At 39.3% G+C, this 20,104-nt stretch overlaps 2 protein-coding genes across 3 annotated transcripts; one reads left to right on the forward strand and one right to left on the reverse strand.

The window, feature by feature from the left end:
* The first annotated feature begins 663 nt into the window (after positions 1 to 663).
* LOC141782883 (TSC22 domain family protein 1-like) lies at positions 664 to 11,637 on the forward strand. Of its 2 annotated transcripts, none has more exons than XM_074659716.1 (3): positions 664 to 2,247; positions 8,132 to 8,183; positions 9,986 to 11,637. In XM_074659716.1, the coding sequence occupies exons 1-3, from the start codon at positions 2,144 to 2,146 to the stop codon at positions 10,253 to 10,255; spliced, it is 426 nt and encodes a 141-aa protein (XP_074515817.1). In that variant the 5' UTR covers positions 664 to 2,143; the 3' UTR covers positions 10,256 to 11,637. The 2 variants fall into 2 exon arrangements, with proteins under 2 accessions (XP_074515817.1, XP_074515816.1); XM_074659715.1 differs by lacking the exon at positions 664 to 2,247 and adding an exon at positions 6,694 to 7,824.
* An 816-nt stretch (positions 11,638 to 12,453) lies between these two features.
* Positions 12,454 to 17,476, reverse strand: serp2 (stress-associated endoplasmic reticulum protein family member 2). The gene is made up of 3 exons (XM_074659717.1): positions 17,277 to 17,476; positions 14,176 to 14,248; positions 12,454 to 12,945 (listed from the first exon to the last, which is right to left on the reverse strand). Exons 1-3 carry the CDS (start codon positions 17,358 to 17,360, stop codon positions 12,905 to 12,907), a joined length of 198 nt encoding a protein of 65 aa, XP_074515818.1. The 5' UTR covers positions 17,361 to 17,476; the 3' UTR covers positions 12,454 to 12,904.
* Positions 17,477 to 20,104: the final 2,628 nt, after the last annotated feature.

A 20,104-nucleotide genomic window follows, 5' to 3' on the forward strand; every position in this document is an offset into this window, starting at 1 on the left:
TGGTTTTGGTGGAAAGTTGGATGGAAATTTCGTCAATTTTTTCATCTGGTTTTCAAAATCAGAAGCTAAGGCTGATGATAGCTCGGCAAGAGGTGTGTTTGTGCACTTGGCTGTTAGAACAGTTTATATTGATGTCTGAGACAACATTTGTGATGTTCTTGTGATTAAAAATACATGGGCCGGATGTGGCCATCGAACAGGCTGGGAGGGGGGGTCTGGGACCGTGTAGTTCCTGGAGCACATCCTCTTTGCATTCTTTACATGGGATGGAAATAAAGTAACGTTGGGTTCAGCACATTGATCAAAGATCCGTAGGGGTAAAGCAGGAATCCCTCCACAATAAGGATGTGAGTCTCCTCCTTGTGGTCAGACATTGAGACGATCTCATTAGGTTTTTAACATACACATACAGTATGCTGGCTTGGCTCGACTCGGTTTGGCTCTGCACGTCAGCCCATTACACTACACGCCCACTTGAAGGTGTGTGTGTGTGTAGTGGTCGAATGAGCGACTGTAAAACGGTGGATAAACACATTTCATTTCCTATATTCTTCACAATAAATGTCTGCTGTTAGTTTTGTTCTCTTCCTCCCCTGCAGTATTAGTAGACTTTTTTTTTTTTTATTAAGAATAGCCGCTAACATTCAGCACAGCTAATTCAGAGATAAACATTTGATTTCCTTTAAAGTCTTCACAATAAAAGTCCGTATCGGATACCTAGTAGCGGATGTGTAGAGTGGGGATAATCATGCTGCTGTCGGCTCTTGCCCTAGTAACCACTTTTGGTGACGTTATCCTGCTGTACAGTAGCCTAATACTTTCCCTGACAATCAGGCAGAGTAGACTTCATATGTGGCATCAAACAAGCTAATGTTGTGATAAAAATGATGAAATGTTTGCAACATCAGCTGCTTGTGGAAAAAGCTGTATTTCACATTGCATGGCATTGCAACATCCGCCTTAGTCCAAGAGGTGGTTATGTCCATCCACTGAGTGTATTCTGATGCTGCAGACCCATAGGGGAATATTAAGCCTTTGAAATGGTTTGAAAACTTGTATTTTCCTTTTTTCTTTTAAAGTTGATAAGCAACAATATTTCTTCTCTTAATAAAAAGTGAGGGAGACGGAGGGTCAAATTTTGATTCAGTTGGTTAACAAGACTGAAGTGCTGCTGTATAGCCCATCCAGAAGTCATGTGACACTGATTCACCCCGGCACATGGAGTCTGTTAGGACAAGTGAAATCCCCTGCATTATGCCCGTGCTTTACCTGTTGTTTCTTGGCTGGCCGTCCCTAAGCCGGCGGAGGCCCCGGCAGGCGCATGTTGTGTTTTCTGTCTGGTGAGGCACTAAGCCATCTTGAGGGGGCCTTTCAATGAGACATGACAAGATAAGACCCTGAGGCACGGGGTCACTTGTCTATCACGCAGAGGGCTGGCACAGAAAACTATGATTCAGTTTGAAACTGCCAACTAAAGTTAAAATGTCAGGGCTGCTTTTGACCTCTCAGTGATTCTGACAACCTTTACGTGACAAGAAAAATATGTAATCTCTGTCACTCCTGGCTTTTTGGGACAATCCGCACTGTCAGGTCCCTTATGCATCACATCCAAACCACGGCAGGGGACACATTTAGATATTTATATTGCATGTTCGGTACATCTACATCCCTGTGATCTCACTTATGTGCGGAAGGATGTCGAAGAGTTGTGGCTCCTGGTTTTATTGTACATCCGTGTCTCGGGCGCGCTATAGAGGGCAGAGGGCTTATGGTGTAGGAGCAGGGAAATCACTGGGCCACATGCTAATCTCTGTTGATGGTTTATGTAACTCCCAGTATCACATGATCACACGTCACCACCCGCCCAGCTACTGTCCGTACTCAGTAATTCACTCACTAGTCAGCCATTCAAACACAAATGGATGACATAGAGAGAGGAAGAATGAGGAGCACACATATACACTGTCATCATAACCTGGCACGCTGCCTTTGATTCCCTATGCAGCTGCACCCACTAATGCATCTACTGTATAGGGCGCGACCCAGATCTGTTCACTACATTTAAAGGAGGAACGAGGGGTGTTAGGAAAAAAAAACACTAAACAAAGAAGCTCGGGAGGCTGTGTGTTACTTTGGAGTATACATGATCCTGCTGACGGACGGCTCCATGAGAGTGCGGGGAGTGCGAGGCCATGACGAGATGGCGATGAAGCTTTTGTTCTGGGAGCTGGAGCAGCATCTCAAAAGGTAAAATAGAGACAGGGAGTCCCCGGGGAGTCAGTACAGTGTGGCGCTGCTTGGACCAATCACTATAGTAGCTGCACACAAAGGGCTGCATGGCTATATTGTCCTTTCATTCAGTCATTCAGGGGGCAGCATTAACACTGAGGGATACTTAAAGCAGATACACATATAAACAGGTTTGCTGTGTGCTCATATCTATAGTAAAAAATATTGGAGGCTGCGTTAATGTTGTATAGAAAAGTGTGGATGACGTACATATCAATCTGTGCCATTTATATCTCCAGGGGACCGTGAGTAATCAAACCCACAGCGTGTTTCTTTTTTTGTCACTGAATTGCTTGCCATATTCTGCTGTCATGGAACAGCTCTGTTGGTCCATCTGGTCCATCGTTTCACCTTAAGTCACCCTCTCTCTTCAGTATAGCAACACTTAAATCCCACAGTTTAGACGCTTAAAAGATGAGCCTTGCTCCTTTTTTTGTTGTTGGAATGTGACTGATCTTCATGGCTACAAGTTTCAAGTTTGTTTATTCGTCATGTTTGTTTATTTGTCGTTGGCAATGAAAATCCTGGGTTGTGCCTATTTCTTAACTGAAAGAAATTTGAAATATTAACCTTCATTTACAAACCTTACTAATCATATTAAGCAGTGACTTCGATCCAGTTGTATTCTAGTGTTGTCCTTAACTCTGGATTTGTTGTATAAAGCATCTCGTCCTTGACATATGACCTATCAAAGTACATTCTCTTGGCTCATTTTTCTCTCGGCTAGCGGCCAGTTGAATCATATAGCTCCTTCCAAGCCTCCGTGTGCTTGTGTGTGTGTGTGTTTCAGAGCGTGACCGCGTTAGACGTGGGTTTTATTCCTCAAGAGCTGCAGTTGTTCTGGCTATTTGGGTCTGGTTAATTAGCTAAACCCTTCCTCCAGTCAAAGAGGAGACCGGAAGAGATAAGTGTGGCTTAGAGAGCCTCTTATTAAGCTGTTTGGCTTCTTGTTAAGTGCTCAAGTGTTTGCCTGGGATCAGAGGTGAGCAGTAGCTGACATCAGTACTCGCAGGATATGTTTGAGCCTATCTTCTTGGTACTGGTGCTTAATAAGCCAGGGCTGGGCTGTCTGTGATACCCAAATTAGCCAATTTTAAAGGTGACTACTGACTTTTAAATCACATGAAGAGGTTACCAACCTGTGCTCTGTGTTTTCAGGATTGAAATATTTCTCCTCTTCTGCCCATTGTCCTCTCTCACTACTTCATACAGCATTGGAAGTTTTCTCCCATTTGATACAACAGCTACACATCAGTAGCACTAAGTACCTCAAGGACTTGATTTCAGGACCATTAGTGTTTTAACATGGACCACAGCATAGTTCTTAGAGGACCTGCAGTATCTTCTGTAGACCATAGACCAGACTGGCATCGTGTCATGGCCAAGGCCGTGCCCCTTTTGGGGAAAATAAACTAGGTGTGGGAATCACCAGAGGCCCCGAGATACAATATTATCACAATACTTGAGTCACGATAAGATATATTGCGATATATTACCTTTTTTCAACTGCAATTCATGCAGTTTGTCAACATCTGTTTTATCTAATACAGATACAGTTTTCACTCTGTTCATCTCAGAGTTTTCATTCATATAACTTGAGGTCAGAGGTCAAGGGACCCCTTTGAAAATGGCCATACCAAGTTTTTCCTTGCTAAAATTTAGCCCAATTTTGAAGCGTTATTTTACGTTCTTCCTGACAAGCTAACATGACATGGTTGGTAACAATTGATTCCTTTGTTTTTTTCTAGTTTCATATGATACCAGTATCTATAGCGGCCGTCGGATAGAGCATTACAGGAATGAGTCCCAAAACCCGGAAATGAATCTGGAAGTCAACAGGTTTTTTGAATGGATTTTTAGTTAGATGCTTGAAATAAGGTCTGTGGTTAACACAAGCTTGAGAGTTTTTAACGTTTTGTTCTACGACATAGAAATCGTCAGTAAATATCACACTTGTGAATTTTTAATCTTTTACGTGACTTGAAAAAGATGTTTGGTAACAAGTGGCTGAATAAGACTAATAAACGTCATAAAAGTGGTGTTCTTTTGTGAAGATTATCTGGCTGAACAAAACGTGTAAGTATCATAAACGTGTGTTTGCAATATAGCTTATTTTCTGCAATAATTCAAAACCCGATGGAAAAATCCCCTTGGCTTTTGTCGATGGAACCCAGTGCGATGCCAACTTCCTGGTTGGCCTACAAAAATACGCCATCCCTGGAGCACTCTATTGCATTGACATCTATAGGATCTTTGTTTTTCTATCCCCCAAAAAGGTGCACGGCCTTGACGCTTTGCAAAGTACCGTATGTGCCAGTCTGATGTATACCTCCATTTTCCTCCTGTTTGCTCGATGCCACACCAGACCTTATTTTTAGTTTTATTTTACTAGCTTAACCTTTGGCTTTTTGTCACTGATTCAAAGATTTAATACATCTCTAGATTGGTCGACCGTCTCTTACGAAAGCAGGATTTCTGTATTAGTTTCTCTTATGCTGAGGTCTGCATAGGGTGTGTGATTAGAGGCAAGAATGTCAGGAGTGTGTACACATGATGGTTTGAGGGTTTTGGGTGTATGTGGAATGTGTGAGAGTGGCCTTTCAGACTGTGTAGGGAGGTGTGTGTGTGTTGGAGGGGGTCTGATGTCTGAGGTGGGAATTTCTGTGTGGAGGAGTTGTTTTAGGTGTTTCTGTGTGACTACAGATACTCCCCTCTATAAAGGCATTTATGGGTGTGTGGTAATCTTGATTGAGTCAGATTAACCTCATTGATTTCCTATTGTTCTAAAGACATTTGGCGAATGTGTAATCTCCCAGTAAAAATCGGTCTTATAGTATCTGGGGTCTTTTGACACCACAGGGGAGTTTAAATTCACATAAGACATGTTTTAATCAAGTCAGTGACAGTCCAAGCATGTCTCCTGGACAAATTGAAAATATGCCTGTTGCACCTTATCTTGGAAGTAGGATGTTGGTGCTACAGTGGAGTATGATGGTGTTTTCAAAAATGTGTTTGTGTTTCAATTAGAACCACACATAGCTATAAGAGGATGAAAGATGTCATTTCAAATGTCTAATAGGCCAACAGATATTCAAGGTAGCCAATGAGATAATATCATATATCTCCCATTGTGACTGTTAATCTAATGAGTACTCAGGTTTTTTTTAAAAATAGGTCACCCTTTGCATCGATTGATTTGCACCTTCCAATAGTCCCGGTCTATAGCTTCACACTCGACAGCCTGAACATCTAGTTTTTGCCCCTTTGTGCCAAGTAAGACTCGATAATTTGAAATTAAATTTAAATATTGGAGCTTGCTTTGCCAGGTTTTTCTTGATGATGTCTCAGCCCCACAGTTGTGCAGTGCTGTACATGGCCACATGGGGGCAACATGTGTATAGACATGATGTCACTTTATGGACATCCACAGCATTTTGATTGAACACCTGGCCATGGTTTATTTCTATCTGATTAATATCCTCTGAATATAATGCTTTTGTTACTATAGATAGTATGGATCATGTTGGTTATTTTCTGCAATGTGTTGTAAAATGTGTTTTTGTTGTGGGCAGTGTTGAATGCTGGTATCATTTTTGAATACCTAGATAACAGTGTGCCTCTGTATACTCTTTTCTCTCAATTATTTGTCATATGCAGGTTAACACAGGGCCAACGGTACAATGAAATGTATAGGATGAGAGAAGGGGTCAGCTCAGCAATAAAAACAATAGTCGCATAAGATAAGATAGAATTACAATAAGTTGTAAGATAAAAAGTGATGACAGTATAAAATATACATATGAAAATGAGGATTGTGTGTAAAAGTAAGTGACAGTATGTCTAGCAGTATTGCACAAATGTAATGACAGAATTATGAGATATGGGTTATGAGAATGGAATGAGATAAATAGATCAAGTATAGCACTATATACTCCTTTATTGTTCCCAAAACAGGGCAATTAATTTTGCCGAAAGGACTATAGTATAAAATGCTGTGGTGGTCAGTGCTCGAAGTGAGCCGGTACTCACCGGTACACCGTACTGTGGGTACTTCTTCATTTTACTCTTTGGCGTACCGTGACTTTTTCTTGCGTACTGGCACTTCTCACAAGCTGCTGGTACTCTTTTCTGCCCTCTCCATTATAAAACATTATTTAAAAGTTTTCTGAATCTGCTCTTTAAAGGCAAACATTTCCAGAATAATTAAATGTTCAGACGACGGCTGTGCTATGTGTAAAAATAATAAAATAATTTAGTAAAAATAAGGGTCCAAAATGATGAAAATTGCATAGTTTTAAGTTAAAAACTTTCAATTTTCTTGGGGGGGGAGGACCCCCAAACACAATATCTCATACTGTCTTTTATTCACCGTAGAAATTCAGAATATGTCTCTTTATCCTGCCGTATAACATGTAGGAGCATCCTGACTGGAACACTGCTCCTAAAACCTGAACGATACCCGGCTATAGGCTACAAATAAAACAGGAAAGCACTTTAACTATTAACACTAAACACACCACCAGAAACCCTGTAATGTTCCAGTTGGAATATTATTTGAGTGTTATAGGCCTACTATAGGAGATGCATAGCCCAAGTATTATAATAACATAGCAATAAAACCAGCTGGTTATAACATGCTTAAAGAAATAATGAATAAATAGGAATAAGTAGCAAGAGATTGCTGATACATGCCGATACACACGCCAACATGTGAATAAGAGAGTACAGGCACTTTTTTTTCCCACTTTAAGCACTGCTATGTGACCAAAACCTGGAGAGGAATAACTGACCCCATATATTCTTTTTTATGAGTGTAAAACCACATTATTAGCAGAGGGGATTCCCTGTAACTGTTCCCCAGGCCTGAAAAACACATTATTGTTATGGAGATAAAGGTTCAGATATAGGGTAAATTCCTGTGTTAATATAAAGCCCAAAGCAGCACTATAGGCAGACACTTTCACATTAAAACAGGAGCTGATTAATGTGTATTGTTGCTGTAAAAAAATCCAGCCCTTCCTCTGGCTGTTTTTCTTTCTTCTTCCCTTTCCCATCCGGTTTTCCCCGGTTTCATCCAACCTCCTCTCCGCTCTTGGGAATAAATTACGTAAATGAAGTTGGTCAGCTGAGCAGGCAGGTGGGGGCGTTCCTGCATGTATTATGCAAATGAGCGCTCTCTCGACCAATCAGGAGGCGAGCGCTCGGATAAATTATACGGTGCTTCGTCTCTGGAGCTGCAGAGCTCTGTTGTGCAGCACCGAGAGATGAGCTGACCTTGGATTGTGTTGGTACCGCTGCGGTCGGTGCTCAAGCTTTTAACGGGAATATATAGTGTGGATGTGGTCGTGTCGAAGAAGTGGATCTGGGACACGGATCTGTTTTGTTAGCGGGCTGTGAGAGAGACATGACCAGCATGAACACACCGTGCTACACCGTGGCTATGGATCTAGGCGTCTGCCAGCTGAGGCATTTCTCCATCTCGTTTCTGTCGTCGTTGTTGAGCTCTGATAGCTCGCACGTCAAACTCGACAATGGGTAAATAAATATGTTATATATATATATATATATATATATATATATAGAAATGTTCAGTCCTCTTTATACATCCGTGATGCGTTCAGGGCTCCAGTAATGATGCTCAGTCGATGGATGCTACAGTATCATTAACACCCACTAAAGGCCACTAAATCCAGGATAAACGACACCAGGCCGTTGATTTTTATAGAAATTTCCAGAAGCTTCCTGTAATGTAAAGACCCACATTTCTATAGAAAAAGGCCCATCTATTTGTATTATTACAGCATTGGTTTAAAATAAAATGTTTCCTCTTTTTCTTTTCCAGTTCGTCCGGAGCCAGCGTCGTGGCCATAGACAACAAGATTGAACAAGCGATGGTGAGTTTCTTTTCTTTCTTTAACACTGTGGAAAATCCTTAGAATAATAATAATAATATAATAATATAGTAATAAAAATAATAAAATGGGTGTTTGTTTGAAAAGATATGACTAAATAAGGAAAACATGAGGTAACAAGATTGAAAAAGCAATGGTGAGTTTCTTTCTTTCTTTACACTGGAAAAAACATAGAATAATAATAATATAATGATATAATAATAATAATAATAAAATGGTGTTTGTTTGAAAGATAGGACTTAATAAGGAAAAACATCCGGGGATTATTGTGATGAAGTGGCTATTTTTCATCCAGTTAAATGCTCTTATGTTTGTAGTTTATCGTAATAAAATAATAGATAGATAGTTACTTACTTGTGCTGGACAGGGACAATAGTGGAAACAAAACACAAAAAAGGAGGATTTTTTGAGGAGTTAAATTATTATTTAGTCATGATGGGGCCAAAGTACTATTTATTTATTAATTTAATAATTTAATTTAATTTAATTGTTATTTGGTCATGATGGGGCCAACGTATTATTTATTTATTAATTTAATTTAATTATTATTTGGTCATAATGGGGCCAAAGTACTATTTATTTATTAATTTAAGAATTTAATTAAATTACCAGCTTGAGACTACATTACATACGCTTTAATTATACATATATATATTTTCATCTCTTTTTTTCTAAATAATTGTAGTACATTTATTGTGTTATTATGATGAAATACAGAGCCAAATTTCGCAGTAAGAGAGATGTTGAGTTTCATTTTCTGTTTCCTTCTCTGTGGTCTCTGTTGTTGCTGCTGTTGTTAAACTCTGTTGCTAGGCAAACTGGAAGGCTCTCGCCTGGTTATACATATTTCGGCCTCTGATTGGCCCACACTTAAAAAACGTGGGCGGGGCTAATGACGTGGCAACCCTGGGAATATATTCACTCACGTTTTCTCTTTATTATGTGTTTATTGTGTTATTATAACCAGATTATATTTGATATAGCTTCACTTTGAAAGATTCCACTTTAAATGTCGCTATACATGTTTAGTTTGTGTGCATGTTTAGTTAAGTAGTGCTCATCATTCATATAATACAAAGAATTGTCTGTATCGTTTTTTCTTTGCTGTAAAACATGACTTCTCTTTTCTGAGAAATGACAGAAATGATGCCGTTTTTTTTATTATATTTGTGTTTCTTTATTATACTTTACTATACATTTTGGGTAGATTTAGGGTAAATCTTTTTTAATAATTAAGAGTAGGCAAAAATAAACTCAGGCTTCAGCTTACACCTTTTTTCTGTCAGAATATTACGTTGTCATAATTGTATGGTCAAATTTCTGGATTGTGAATAGATGACCAAAAAAACAACCCCCCAAATTAATTAAAATACAATTAGTGTATTATTTTCATTAGTCTTTCATCCAAATTTGAAAAAAAAGAGGAATGAACTGTTTTGTATTGTAATAGGTTATACAAGGTCAGGTAGTGCCACACATTTTGACGAACAACACTCCCATATCACTACTACAGACTTTCTTTTCTTTAAAGAATTACTCAAACCGATTAATCAATTATCAAAATAGTTGGCGATTAATTTAATAGTTGACAACTTATCGATTAATTGAGTAACTGTTGCAGCTCTATAAGAGTTTACCCATTTGCATTATATTGAACAGCATTTTATTTATACTGTATTAGAGTTGTTCCGATATCAATATCAGTATCGGAAATGCGTTCGATTTATTTTCTGTGAATTTGTTGAAATATTCCGGTCCTAAACCCACATCTCTGTCTGTCTCAGGACCTGGTGAAGAGTCACCTGATGTACGCCGTGCGTGAAGAGGTGGAGGTCCTGAAGGAGCAGATCAAGGAGCTGATCGACCGCAACTCCCAGTTGGAGCAGGAGAACACCCTGCTGAAGACGCTGGCCAGCCCGGAGCAGATGGCCCAGTTCCAGGCCCAGGTTCAGACCGGCTCCCCTCCCGCCGCTCCGACAGCGGCCACACCGGGACCCCAAAGCACCGCCGCCCTCGCCCAGCCCACCTCGCACAGCTCTGGCCCGTCGGCGTAGCCTGGTCTGCTCAGACAGACAAACAGACTGGCAGTTTTTCAGTTCTGCTACAACAGCAGAGCTAAGCCTTGCCTTCTACAGCAGGAGGTTACGCTGTTAAGACAAGAATTTGCACATATTTATCTCTCAGAAGGATGCAGCTAGCAGGACGAGCGGTGCGGCGCTGTACAGCACGATGGTGGTGGAGGGGGACAATCTTGAGATGCTGTGTGGGGCGGGGGTTGGTTTCAGAGGAATCATCGAACATTTGCCAAATAACCCTTGGACATATCAACTAGAATGTCTTACCAAGAAGAAAACTGCTTATCAGTGGAGACAATAGCTATAGATTAAAAAAAAAATCACTGTGCCTGTGTCTGGATTTTAAGTGATGTCGATTTTACTGATGGTGGCGATGGAGGAGGAGTAGGAGGTGGAGGATTGTATTAGTTGTTACCTTTTTTTGCTGACTGATGTAAATAAAAGTTCTCTCTCGAGGCTAGATCCTAAAGTTACAGGCTGAGAGATTTGAGAGTAAAAAGCCTTCTCAGAGTGACAAATGAAGAATGTGAGCAATTATTATGACAAAGTCCCCATCTGGAATGGGGGAGTCGTGGGTCGGGAGGGTATTTTGATCAACACTTGGCAGCATTGATGACGTTACTTCAACTGTGGGTTGGTGGGATGAACAAAAAAACGTGGTTTCTTATGGAGATGATGATATTCTATTTCAGTATTTCACTTTCAAGCTCCTCATTTTTGCCCTCGACAAAAAGCTCATCATTGCTGTTCTCTCAACCCTGCAGTGGCATGTAATTTATTTGACAGGGTTGAGACATTTGGGCTAAGCTGCATTTTTTTCCTAAAAAGTTTGATGGGCAGAAGATGATGTATATTTCTGTATAGTGTAAGTACCATGTAAAATAGTGAGGAGGAGAAGGTGGAGACAAACAACAGAGGCTATCTTGGTCGCACAGATTGAAGCAGGTGAGCGAGGAAGGTGCTTGCCCAGTCTGTGTCGTCTATTTTTAATGCTGTATTTTCAAGATGGATGGACAGGAGTTTAGGTTATTTAACTGACAACACACGGCCAACAGTTGTCCATATCTCTTTACTGCAACATTAACTCTTACTGTAAAATCAGTTTTTTCTTTCTGCACCTTTATGGTTCTTTTTTTTATTTGACAGTGACGTACTTCTGGATGAACAATATCTTAAAACTCAACATTTAAAAAAACTCAATAGAGATGTTTTTTTTTTTTCATTCTGTGTATCAGTTGTATGCTCACGTTCTGTGCATGTTTCTGCTTAAAGACCGGATGAGATATTGTAACATACATACCACATTTGCACTTGACAGCTGCACTTCACAACTTTCAATAAACATGCTTAAGGAAGAATAACCACCTGGTCAACCATCTCTTTCTTAACCGAGTCCAGTCACATGTGGAGTCATGCTGCTACCTAACATGCATGTTATGTAGTTGAAGTCCTCTCTGCGGCTTCAGGGTGTTATTGAATCAGAGTTAATGACTGCCTACTATGTTGTTGAACCCTCTTGTTAAGCAGTTAAAGTCACAGCCAAGTGGTGTTTTTATTGAAACTGCTACTGGATGACCCTTTCTGATGTCATAGATTAATTTAAGGTTCAACCAAAAAAACAAAAACAGCTGACACCACTTAAATTCAGACAATATCATTTTTTTTTTTTTAAACGTGCAATAATCTGTCTACAGGGCAAGCATACAATTAAACATATATGAAGATAAGAGTTTTAATGTATCTGAAATGATGATGAATACATATTTACTTGTGTTTAAATGGAGTGGTTCTCTAAAATTGGGTTATAAAATGCTGAAATATGTGGATCAGGGTTTCCCAAAGCCCAAGATGACGTCCTCAAATGTCTTGTTTTGTCCCCAACTCAAAGATATTCAGTTTAATGTCATAGTAGGAGTAAAGAAACCAGAAAATATTCACATTTAAGAAGCTGGAAACCGAGAATCTTTACTTTTTTTTTCTTGAAGAATCACTCAAACTCAAATTAATCAATTATCAAATTAGACGGCGATTAATTTAATAGTTGACAACTAATCGGTTAATTGATTAATCGTTGCAGCCCTAGTGTAAAGACCCTAAACAGTGCCCGAACAGTACAGTGTGTGTGTGTGTGCACTGATAAACCCAGGGAGTCTACAAAAGCAGAAGTCAAACTGATGCTAAATTTTTGACATTTATTTGAAAAAAGACTCTTCTCACGTAACATAGACGAATACTTGAACACACAGATATGGCACATTGTCAGCAGGAATCACTGGCTACACACACACACACACTCTCACATCAAAACTTCACACACACACACAGGTGCCAAGTGAATAATGAAACACACATGTTCTCCAGCCGGCGTGGTTTTAGACTGTCCATAGAAAAGCTGTCAGTACCACAGACTGCAACACTGTAAACGCTGATCGAGGGCAGGGAGGTGTCCCCAGGAGGGGCTGGTGGTCGAGGGGAAGCTTCTCTCTCTCGTTGAGGTTCTGCCGGATCTGAAGCTTTGGCGTCAGTCTCTGGGCCTCTGGAAGGGGTTTGGGGTGTGTGCAGGTGCGGTCTAGTCAGGCTCAGTGAGGGCATGAAGGAGGCTACGGGAGTCCGGACGCTCCCTCTGCATCACATCCCCATACGGATGCTCTGGATGATCTGAAATATGGCTGAGAGCACAACCAAAAATAAAAGAAACAAAGCTGTAAAAACCTGGCACATTCATGGGCTTTTTCCACAGAAGACATTTGACACGTCACATTACGAAAAGCACATGTGTAAATAATAAAAATGGATGATGGCTGAACTCCTTTTAACTGCATCAGTTTTTAGCTGTGTTGTTCATGCTGGCTCACTCATGGCTTACTGGGACGCTACTACTTTACTACCATTATCATCTTAATCCACCAGCACATCAGCTACATTATCTTACTACTTACTGTAATTAACCACTATAATAACCCTAAGAGAGCCACAATAGACCTGTTTTTGTCTTTTTTAGGGGGTACAGGGCGTCTTATGTGGGATAGCAGGTCAGCAGTGCCATTTCCATGCTCTAATAAGTTGTTGCACAAATTTTTTTTGGTTGATACCATTTCTTACACACATTTGGTGCTAACAGTAACCATTTTTTACCAATTGAATTGATAAAACATTTCATGAATCCCTCCAAAATACCACATTAAGACACCAAGACCTTGAGGAACACCATAGAAAAAGCCATGCTGTGATTTGGTATAAAAGGTGTTCGACATTTGGAGATTTCTGCAAGAATTCCATTTTTCGGCTATTGGATGGCGAGCTCTTCTGTTCTGGAAACTGACCAGAAACCCCCTTATTGTCAATCTACCTAGGAAAACCATCCACCCTCTGAATGCTCTAGGTCTTTAGTTTGTGGCTGTAAAGTTTCATGAGGCTGTGATTATCCTAGAGGTCACCACAGGTCATTTTATACAGTGAGGTCAGGTTTTAAAAAAATGGTCTTACTACAATGAAATGGCTACTATGGGGACTAACATCATCACACATGAATACAATTTATGTAATTCCAAGACTGTTTAGGGGCCCCAGTATAAAGAAATATTCAAAATAATACATTTGTACTGCATGCAAAAAAACATGTGATCATCATAATGGGCATGTCTGTAAAGGGGAGACTCCTGGGTACCGTAGGAGCCATTTACATTCACATATCCTGAGGTCAGAGTTCAAGGGGCCCCTTTGAAAATCGCCATGCCAGTTTTTATCTCGCCAAAATTTAGCCTAACTTTGGAGCGTTATTTACAAACTAGCATTACATGGTTGGTACCAATGGATTCTTTAAGTTTTTCTAGTTTCATATGATACCTGTAACTTCACTCTGGCTCTAAAACAGGTATGTAGGTATAAAAGGTGCATACCTGATCCACACACAACAAATACAAAGAGGGCAAGCAGCCAGGGACCCACAGGATACTTCTCCTCTTGTGGTCGCTATTGGAAACACACATAACGTTAGCACGTTAGCATTACTGCTACAACAGAAATGGGACAGATGCCTGCAGAGCAAAAAGTAAAACAACGTGAACACGGATAGATTTACAACGAGGTTTCTCATTTCCACCACTGCTCAGGTTGTTGTTGCTTTTTTTGCTTGGTCACTCTTTCTCCTCAAACCTGCCACCACACATTATATCATTATCTTTGTTTGTGGTGTTGCTCACCAAAATGTCCACAATAACAACTTTGTGGTGGCACTCAACAAACCCAAGCGTCTAATTATACACCGAAGGGGTGCCAAGTTAGCGTTTCATGTGGAAAAGATGAGTGGAACAGCACGAGTCGCCCGTCTAGACCGATTTAACCCGACAGCTTCCACCAGATGACGTCATCTGTTTTGGACGTTACATGTTTGTCTGCTGTTGGCGAGGGAAGTGATGCTGGAGGAAGTGGAAAACAGAGCCTGAGAGCAGCCTCAGTATTTGACCTTTAAGCTACTGTTTAAACTATATTTAGTGACAGAGGAAGGGGAGGATAATAATAAATTGTCAGACTGGGATTATTAGCAAGATTTTAAAAGGGGATGAGTGAGCCTATTAAAGTCCCCATAAATCAGGGGTGTCAAACATACGGCCCAAGGGCCAGAACCAGCCCGCCAAGGGGTCCAATCCGGCCCACTACTCTTGCAAAAAGGAAGTATACTTAAAGTATATTCCCAAGTATACTTTATGTAATAAGTATTAATATCAATGTACTAGTAGTATACTTGTAAGTATACTACTTCAATAGATCTTGGGACTAAATTGGCCCACTTTTTAGTTTATAAAAGTATACATTTTAGTATACTTTAAATGTAGTAGTAGTAAACTTTGAGTACACAATTAGTTTACATCCAAGTTGTATTTTGTACTGCAACTATTATATGAACTATACTGCAAGTGAATGTATAGGTATACTGTTAGTACAGTACAGTTAGTAGAAGTAGTCAGTAGTAACCATTTTTTAGTTTATGAAAGTACACTTTAAAGTATACTCTCAGTACTACTAGTTTAATAGTTTTTACTGCAAGTATACTTGTACGTTTTCTTAAGTGAGCTTATAGTACTTAGCCTTTTCTGTATACTTTCCAGTATAAGCCAAGTATACTTGGACTTTTCTGTATACTTGCCAAGTATACTTAGAATTTTCTGTATACTTGTCGGTATAAGCCAAGTATACTTTAGTATAATTTTGTTAAGTTTATCTCTGATAAGTACATAAAAGTAATCTGAAAGCATACTTAAAATAAGTATACTAATAGCATCCTTAAAGTAAATACTCGAGTAAAAACCACAAGGTTAACTGTTTACGCTGTGGGGTAATTATGGCATAAATAAAATGAATATAACATCCTTTAATATAGCAGAAAGAAATGCAAGTTGTATTTGAGTGGTTGGAAGAAGAAAAAATAAATATACTGTCTACAGAAAACACATTTCCTTTGTTCTGATGATGAAATATTAAAGCAGAAAGGGTGGGTGGAAAAGTCTTTTATGGTCATCATGTAAGGATTGCAAGATTTTACTCACGATGTCAACATTAAAGGTGCAAACATTAATCACAGACTCAGGAGGAAGATAGCTCTTATTCCATAGAGAGATAAATGGAAGCTTTTGATTGTATCACACAATCCTCCTCAGCCTTCCCTTATTGATCTTGGAAACAATGAGAACAGCTACTAAATGGACCTTGTGGTCAGTTTGTTTTTGTCAACTGCCGTTTCCAAGGTCATCAATGGACTTTCAACCTCAACTTTTCAGCCGACATGGATGAGAGGTTAAAGTTAAAGTTCAAACTGCGCCTGTGGTTTTCAGTCCGAAATGGCGGCAAAAAAAACCAACACTGGAGTTTCGTCTCTTTGCTTCTATACTCTTTGGTAGATATGAAGGGCTCATTCTAAGCTAAAACACAACGCTTCTTAGTTTCAGGTGATTATACACTAATGAAAACATAGTTATGATTATTATATTCCATTTATTTGCTAATAGACACACTCTTCCTTTAATCGCTTCACCACCCAGGTATAGCCTATACGTTTTGTGTGTGCTTCCTATATTCACACTTACAATTTGTCATTCAATACATCAAGGAGCAGCACTGGTTTCAGTTATTTATTATACAGCCTATATTATCATCATGTAACCTGCTCATCTTTTATTTCATATCTGTAAACATCACAGAGAGGAGGCTGTAAAGGTGTTGCTGTATGACATTATGTGTGATAGCAGGAAACACACAGCTGGCATCCTCCTCCTCCTCCTCCTCCTCCTCCTCCTCCTCCTCCTCCTCCTCCTCCTCCTCATCATCCTCCTCCTCCTCATCCTCATCATCCTCCTCTTCCTCATCCTCCTCCTCCTCATCATCATCATCCTCCTCCTCCTCATCCTCCTCCTCATCATCCTCCTCCTCATCCTCCTCATCCTCATCATCCTCCTCCTCCTCATCCTCATCATCCTCCTCTTCCTCATCCTCCTCCTCCTCATCATCATCATCCTCCTCCTCCTCATCCTCCTCTTCCTCCTCCTCATCATCCTCCTCCTCATCATCCTCCTCCTCCTCCTCCTCCTTTTCCTCCTCCTCCTCATCATCATCCTCCTCCTCCTCCTCATCATCCTCTTCCTCCTCATCCTCCTCTTCCTCATCCTCCTCCTCCTCATCATCCTCTTCCTCCTCATCCTCATCATCCTCCTCATCCTCCTCATCCTCATCATCATCCTCCTCATCCTCCTCCTCATCATCCTCCTCCTCATCATCCTCCTCATCATCATCATCATCCTCCTCCTCATCCTCCTCATCATCCTCCTCATCCTCCTCATCATCATCATCATCATCCTCTTCCTCCTCCTCCTCATCATCCTCCTCATCCTCCTCATCATCATCATCATCATCCTCCTCCTCCTCCTCCTCCTCCTCCTCCTCATCATGCTGCTGTGTTCAGCTCCTATCTGTGCTAACAGTAATGTCATGCTGGCTGTCAGCTCACCAGCGTCTTGGCTACGTTTCCTCTCTGCGTGATGTTCTTGCTGTGTTTCTCGTTGGCCATGCGGATCCTCTGTTTAGCCACCATCTTCCGGAACGAGTATAAAAAACCCGGGATAAATTAGTCTGATTTGTTTTCTCCAAGCTGCAGGCTGTCGACAGCACAACCTGCATCAAGCTAGGGGACCTCTGACACTGTAACACCGGAAACTATATGCACCTTCCTTCAAAATAAGAGCATGGAGTATTGTTAGCGTGTCAAGAGGAGGTAAGGGAGAGATGTTTTGTATTTTACAAACCACCACAAGTGGATTTTTATTCGCCACATTATTTTTTATCGTGTTTTCCAAGTTCCTAAACCAACTTAAATGTAAAGTGTTTCTTTGGCAAGTTTTATTCTGAAGGTAATCACCGGAAGTTCCACACGCTTCATTTTTGTGTTCTTCACGCGCCTCCTCTCTGCACCTGAGCGCGTGGCCAGGGGCGCGCTCTCACTAATCGATAATGGATTTTAATTGTTTGATTTATTTTGATTGTTCACAATAATTCAGGATGCACATGAAGATTTTCTATTTAAATTAGATAAATAAATAAATAAATAAAAAAGGTAATGATTTGTACAAATATGTGTGCAATATGTATATTTTTATATACATATATGTAGGCCTATTTGTATATGTATTTATATATATATATATATATATATATTATAATGATACCAAGTTGAGACAGGAAATAAAATTGCTTATGTTTTTTACTTTACTCTGGTACTATTACATTTTTACAAAGTAAACCAACAGAGAACATCACTGTAGTCTGTAGAAGTAATAAATGAAATGGAAATGAAAATAAAACAAAAATAAAACTATAATAAAATAAAAGTAAATGAAATAAAGAAATAATAAAAAATAAAGAAAACATGTTAAAAAGAGAATGATTTGTACAAATATGTGTTTAATATGTATATTTTTTATATACATATATGTATATATTTTTTTATATATTGTAATGATACCAAGTTGAGACAGGAAATAATATTGCTTATGTTTTTTTTATTTTTCGCTTCTCCACTTCATTATAAGTCTACTCTGTCACAATTATATTTTTTACAAAGTAAACCAACATTGAACATCACTGTAGTCTGTTGGAGTAATAAATGAAATGAAAATAAAAAATAAAAATAAAATAAAACTATAATAAAATAAAAGTAAATGAAATAAAGAAATAATAAAAATAAAGAAAACACGTTATGAAGGTAATGATTTGTACAGATATGTGTGCAATATGTATATTTGTATATAAATATATGTAGGCCTATTTGAATATGTATTTTTTTATATTTTGTAATGATACTTAGTTGAGACAGGAAATAAAATTGTTTATGTTTTTTTTTACTTTTGGCTTCTCTTCTTCAATTTAATTCCACTTCAAAGTCTACTCTGTCACTATTATATATATATTTTTTACAAAGTAAACCAACAGAGAACATCACTGTAGTCTGTAGGAGTAATAAAAATGAAAATAAAAATAAAAATAAATAAAAATAAAAATAAATAAAAATAAAAATAAAAATAAAAATAAAAATAAAAATAAAAATAAATATTATTGTAACATTCCCATTTACCCAAAATGAGTAATTTTTTACATCCCCAAAAGATGTGTGCGTGGGTTGCCTCTCTATTCCCACATATACGCCAGCAGGATTGTTGTGAACCAGTTTGCTTACTCTTTATTTTATAATGGGTTTGATTTTTCCACCCAAACTCCCTCCATGTCCTTGAATTTGTAGTCGTGTGTTGTGCCTCACACATCAGTTGCCAGTTTATTAAGTACACCTATGCCTGTAGCTAAAACTACAGTTATGAAGGTTAAAATCTTCAGCACCACAAACTGCAGTCTCTATAATGGCCACAAAGTTAAATCAACACCTCTCTAAACCTGTTTCAACAAAACCCGCAACATTATAACATTCATGATTGATTGCAGAACTGTTGTAAGCTTTTGGACTGCATTGGTTTGAGGTCGGTGAATAAACTGGAGTGTATTTTCCATCATGTTTTTTTTACCAACAGAGTGAGAAATCAGTGTTATCCTCTAGAGCTTTGGCTACAAGAATATTGTTCATCTTAGGAAATTGCAGCCCTGGTGCAATATTTTCATTGAAACAGAATGATAAGAGTTATAAAGGAATTATCCCAACCTATATTTCCAGCACTATACGCAGAGTCAAGGACACTTTTCATCCAAGAAACTGCAGCCTCTAAAGCACCTTAAATTATAGCCTTCATTTCTATGAATGAAGGGTAGCATCTGCCTGCTGGAAAGATCTTTTTTTGGCCCAGAATAAACCAATAGAAACCTTTTATCTGTGAGTGTCGCTGCTTTGTTTCTTCAGTGTGATAAGCTGCCACTTTTTTCCCATATGGCTTGCACATATTTAGCCTTCTCTGGCCATGTTATTGTACTAAAATGCAAACAAAAAGGGGCCAATATAAAGTCTAAACTGAGCCTAACGTGGGGAATAACAACTCGGCTTTACTCGGTGTGATGTGCACATGTTTCTGAATCAGTTACAGCTGACTTACATCATCCACTCCATCTGACAAGACGAGCTCGCTGGCTGCTCAGAGAGAAAGGAGGGCAGACAGAGAGACAGAGAGAGAGTGCAGAGGTTGCCTAGCAACTGCATCAAAGGGTTTGCTTGGGGAGGAGACGGTCCAACTAATCTAAACAGCCGACTCATAATTAAGTGTGGATTGACAGGCTGTTAGTACAAAGGAGAGGATTCCTTTGGTTTGTCTCAAATACAGCGACTGACTGAACACTTGTACT

This window comes from Sebastes fasciatus, chromosome 14 (genome assembly GCF_043250625.1).
Source record: "Sebastes fasciatus isolate fSebFas1 chromosome 14, fSebFas1.pri, whole genome shotgun sequence".
NCBI classification, from domain to species: Eukaryota; Metazoa; Chordata; class Actinopteri; order Perciformes; family Sebastidae; genus Sebastes; species Sebastes fasciatus.

Coding starts and splice junctions, on each gene's coding strand:
- LOC141782883 (XM_074659715.1), top strand. CDS start 7,694: ATGACCAGCATGAACACACCGTGCTACACCGTGGCTATGGATCTAGGC. Junction 7,825..8,131: donor CACGTCAAACTCGACAATGG/GTAAATAAATAT, acceptor TTTCTTTTCCAG/TTCGTCCGGAGCCAGCGTCG. Junction 8,184..9,985: donor ACAAGATTGAACAAGCGATG/GTGAGTTTCTTT, acceptor TGTCTGTCTCAG/GACCTGGTGAAGAGTCACCT.
- serp2 (XM_074659717.1), bottom strand. CDS start 17,360: ATGGTGGCTAAACAGAGGATCCGCATGGCCAACGAGAAACACAGCAAG. Junction 14,249..17,276: donor GAAACGTAGCCAAGACGCTG/GTGAGCTGACAG, acceptor TGTTTCCAATAG/CGACCACAAGAGGAGAAGTA. Junction 12,946..14,175: donor ATTTGTTGTGTGTGGATCAG/GTATGCACCTTT, acceptor TTGTGCTCTCAG/CCATATTTCAGATCATCCAG.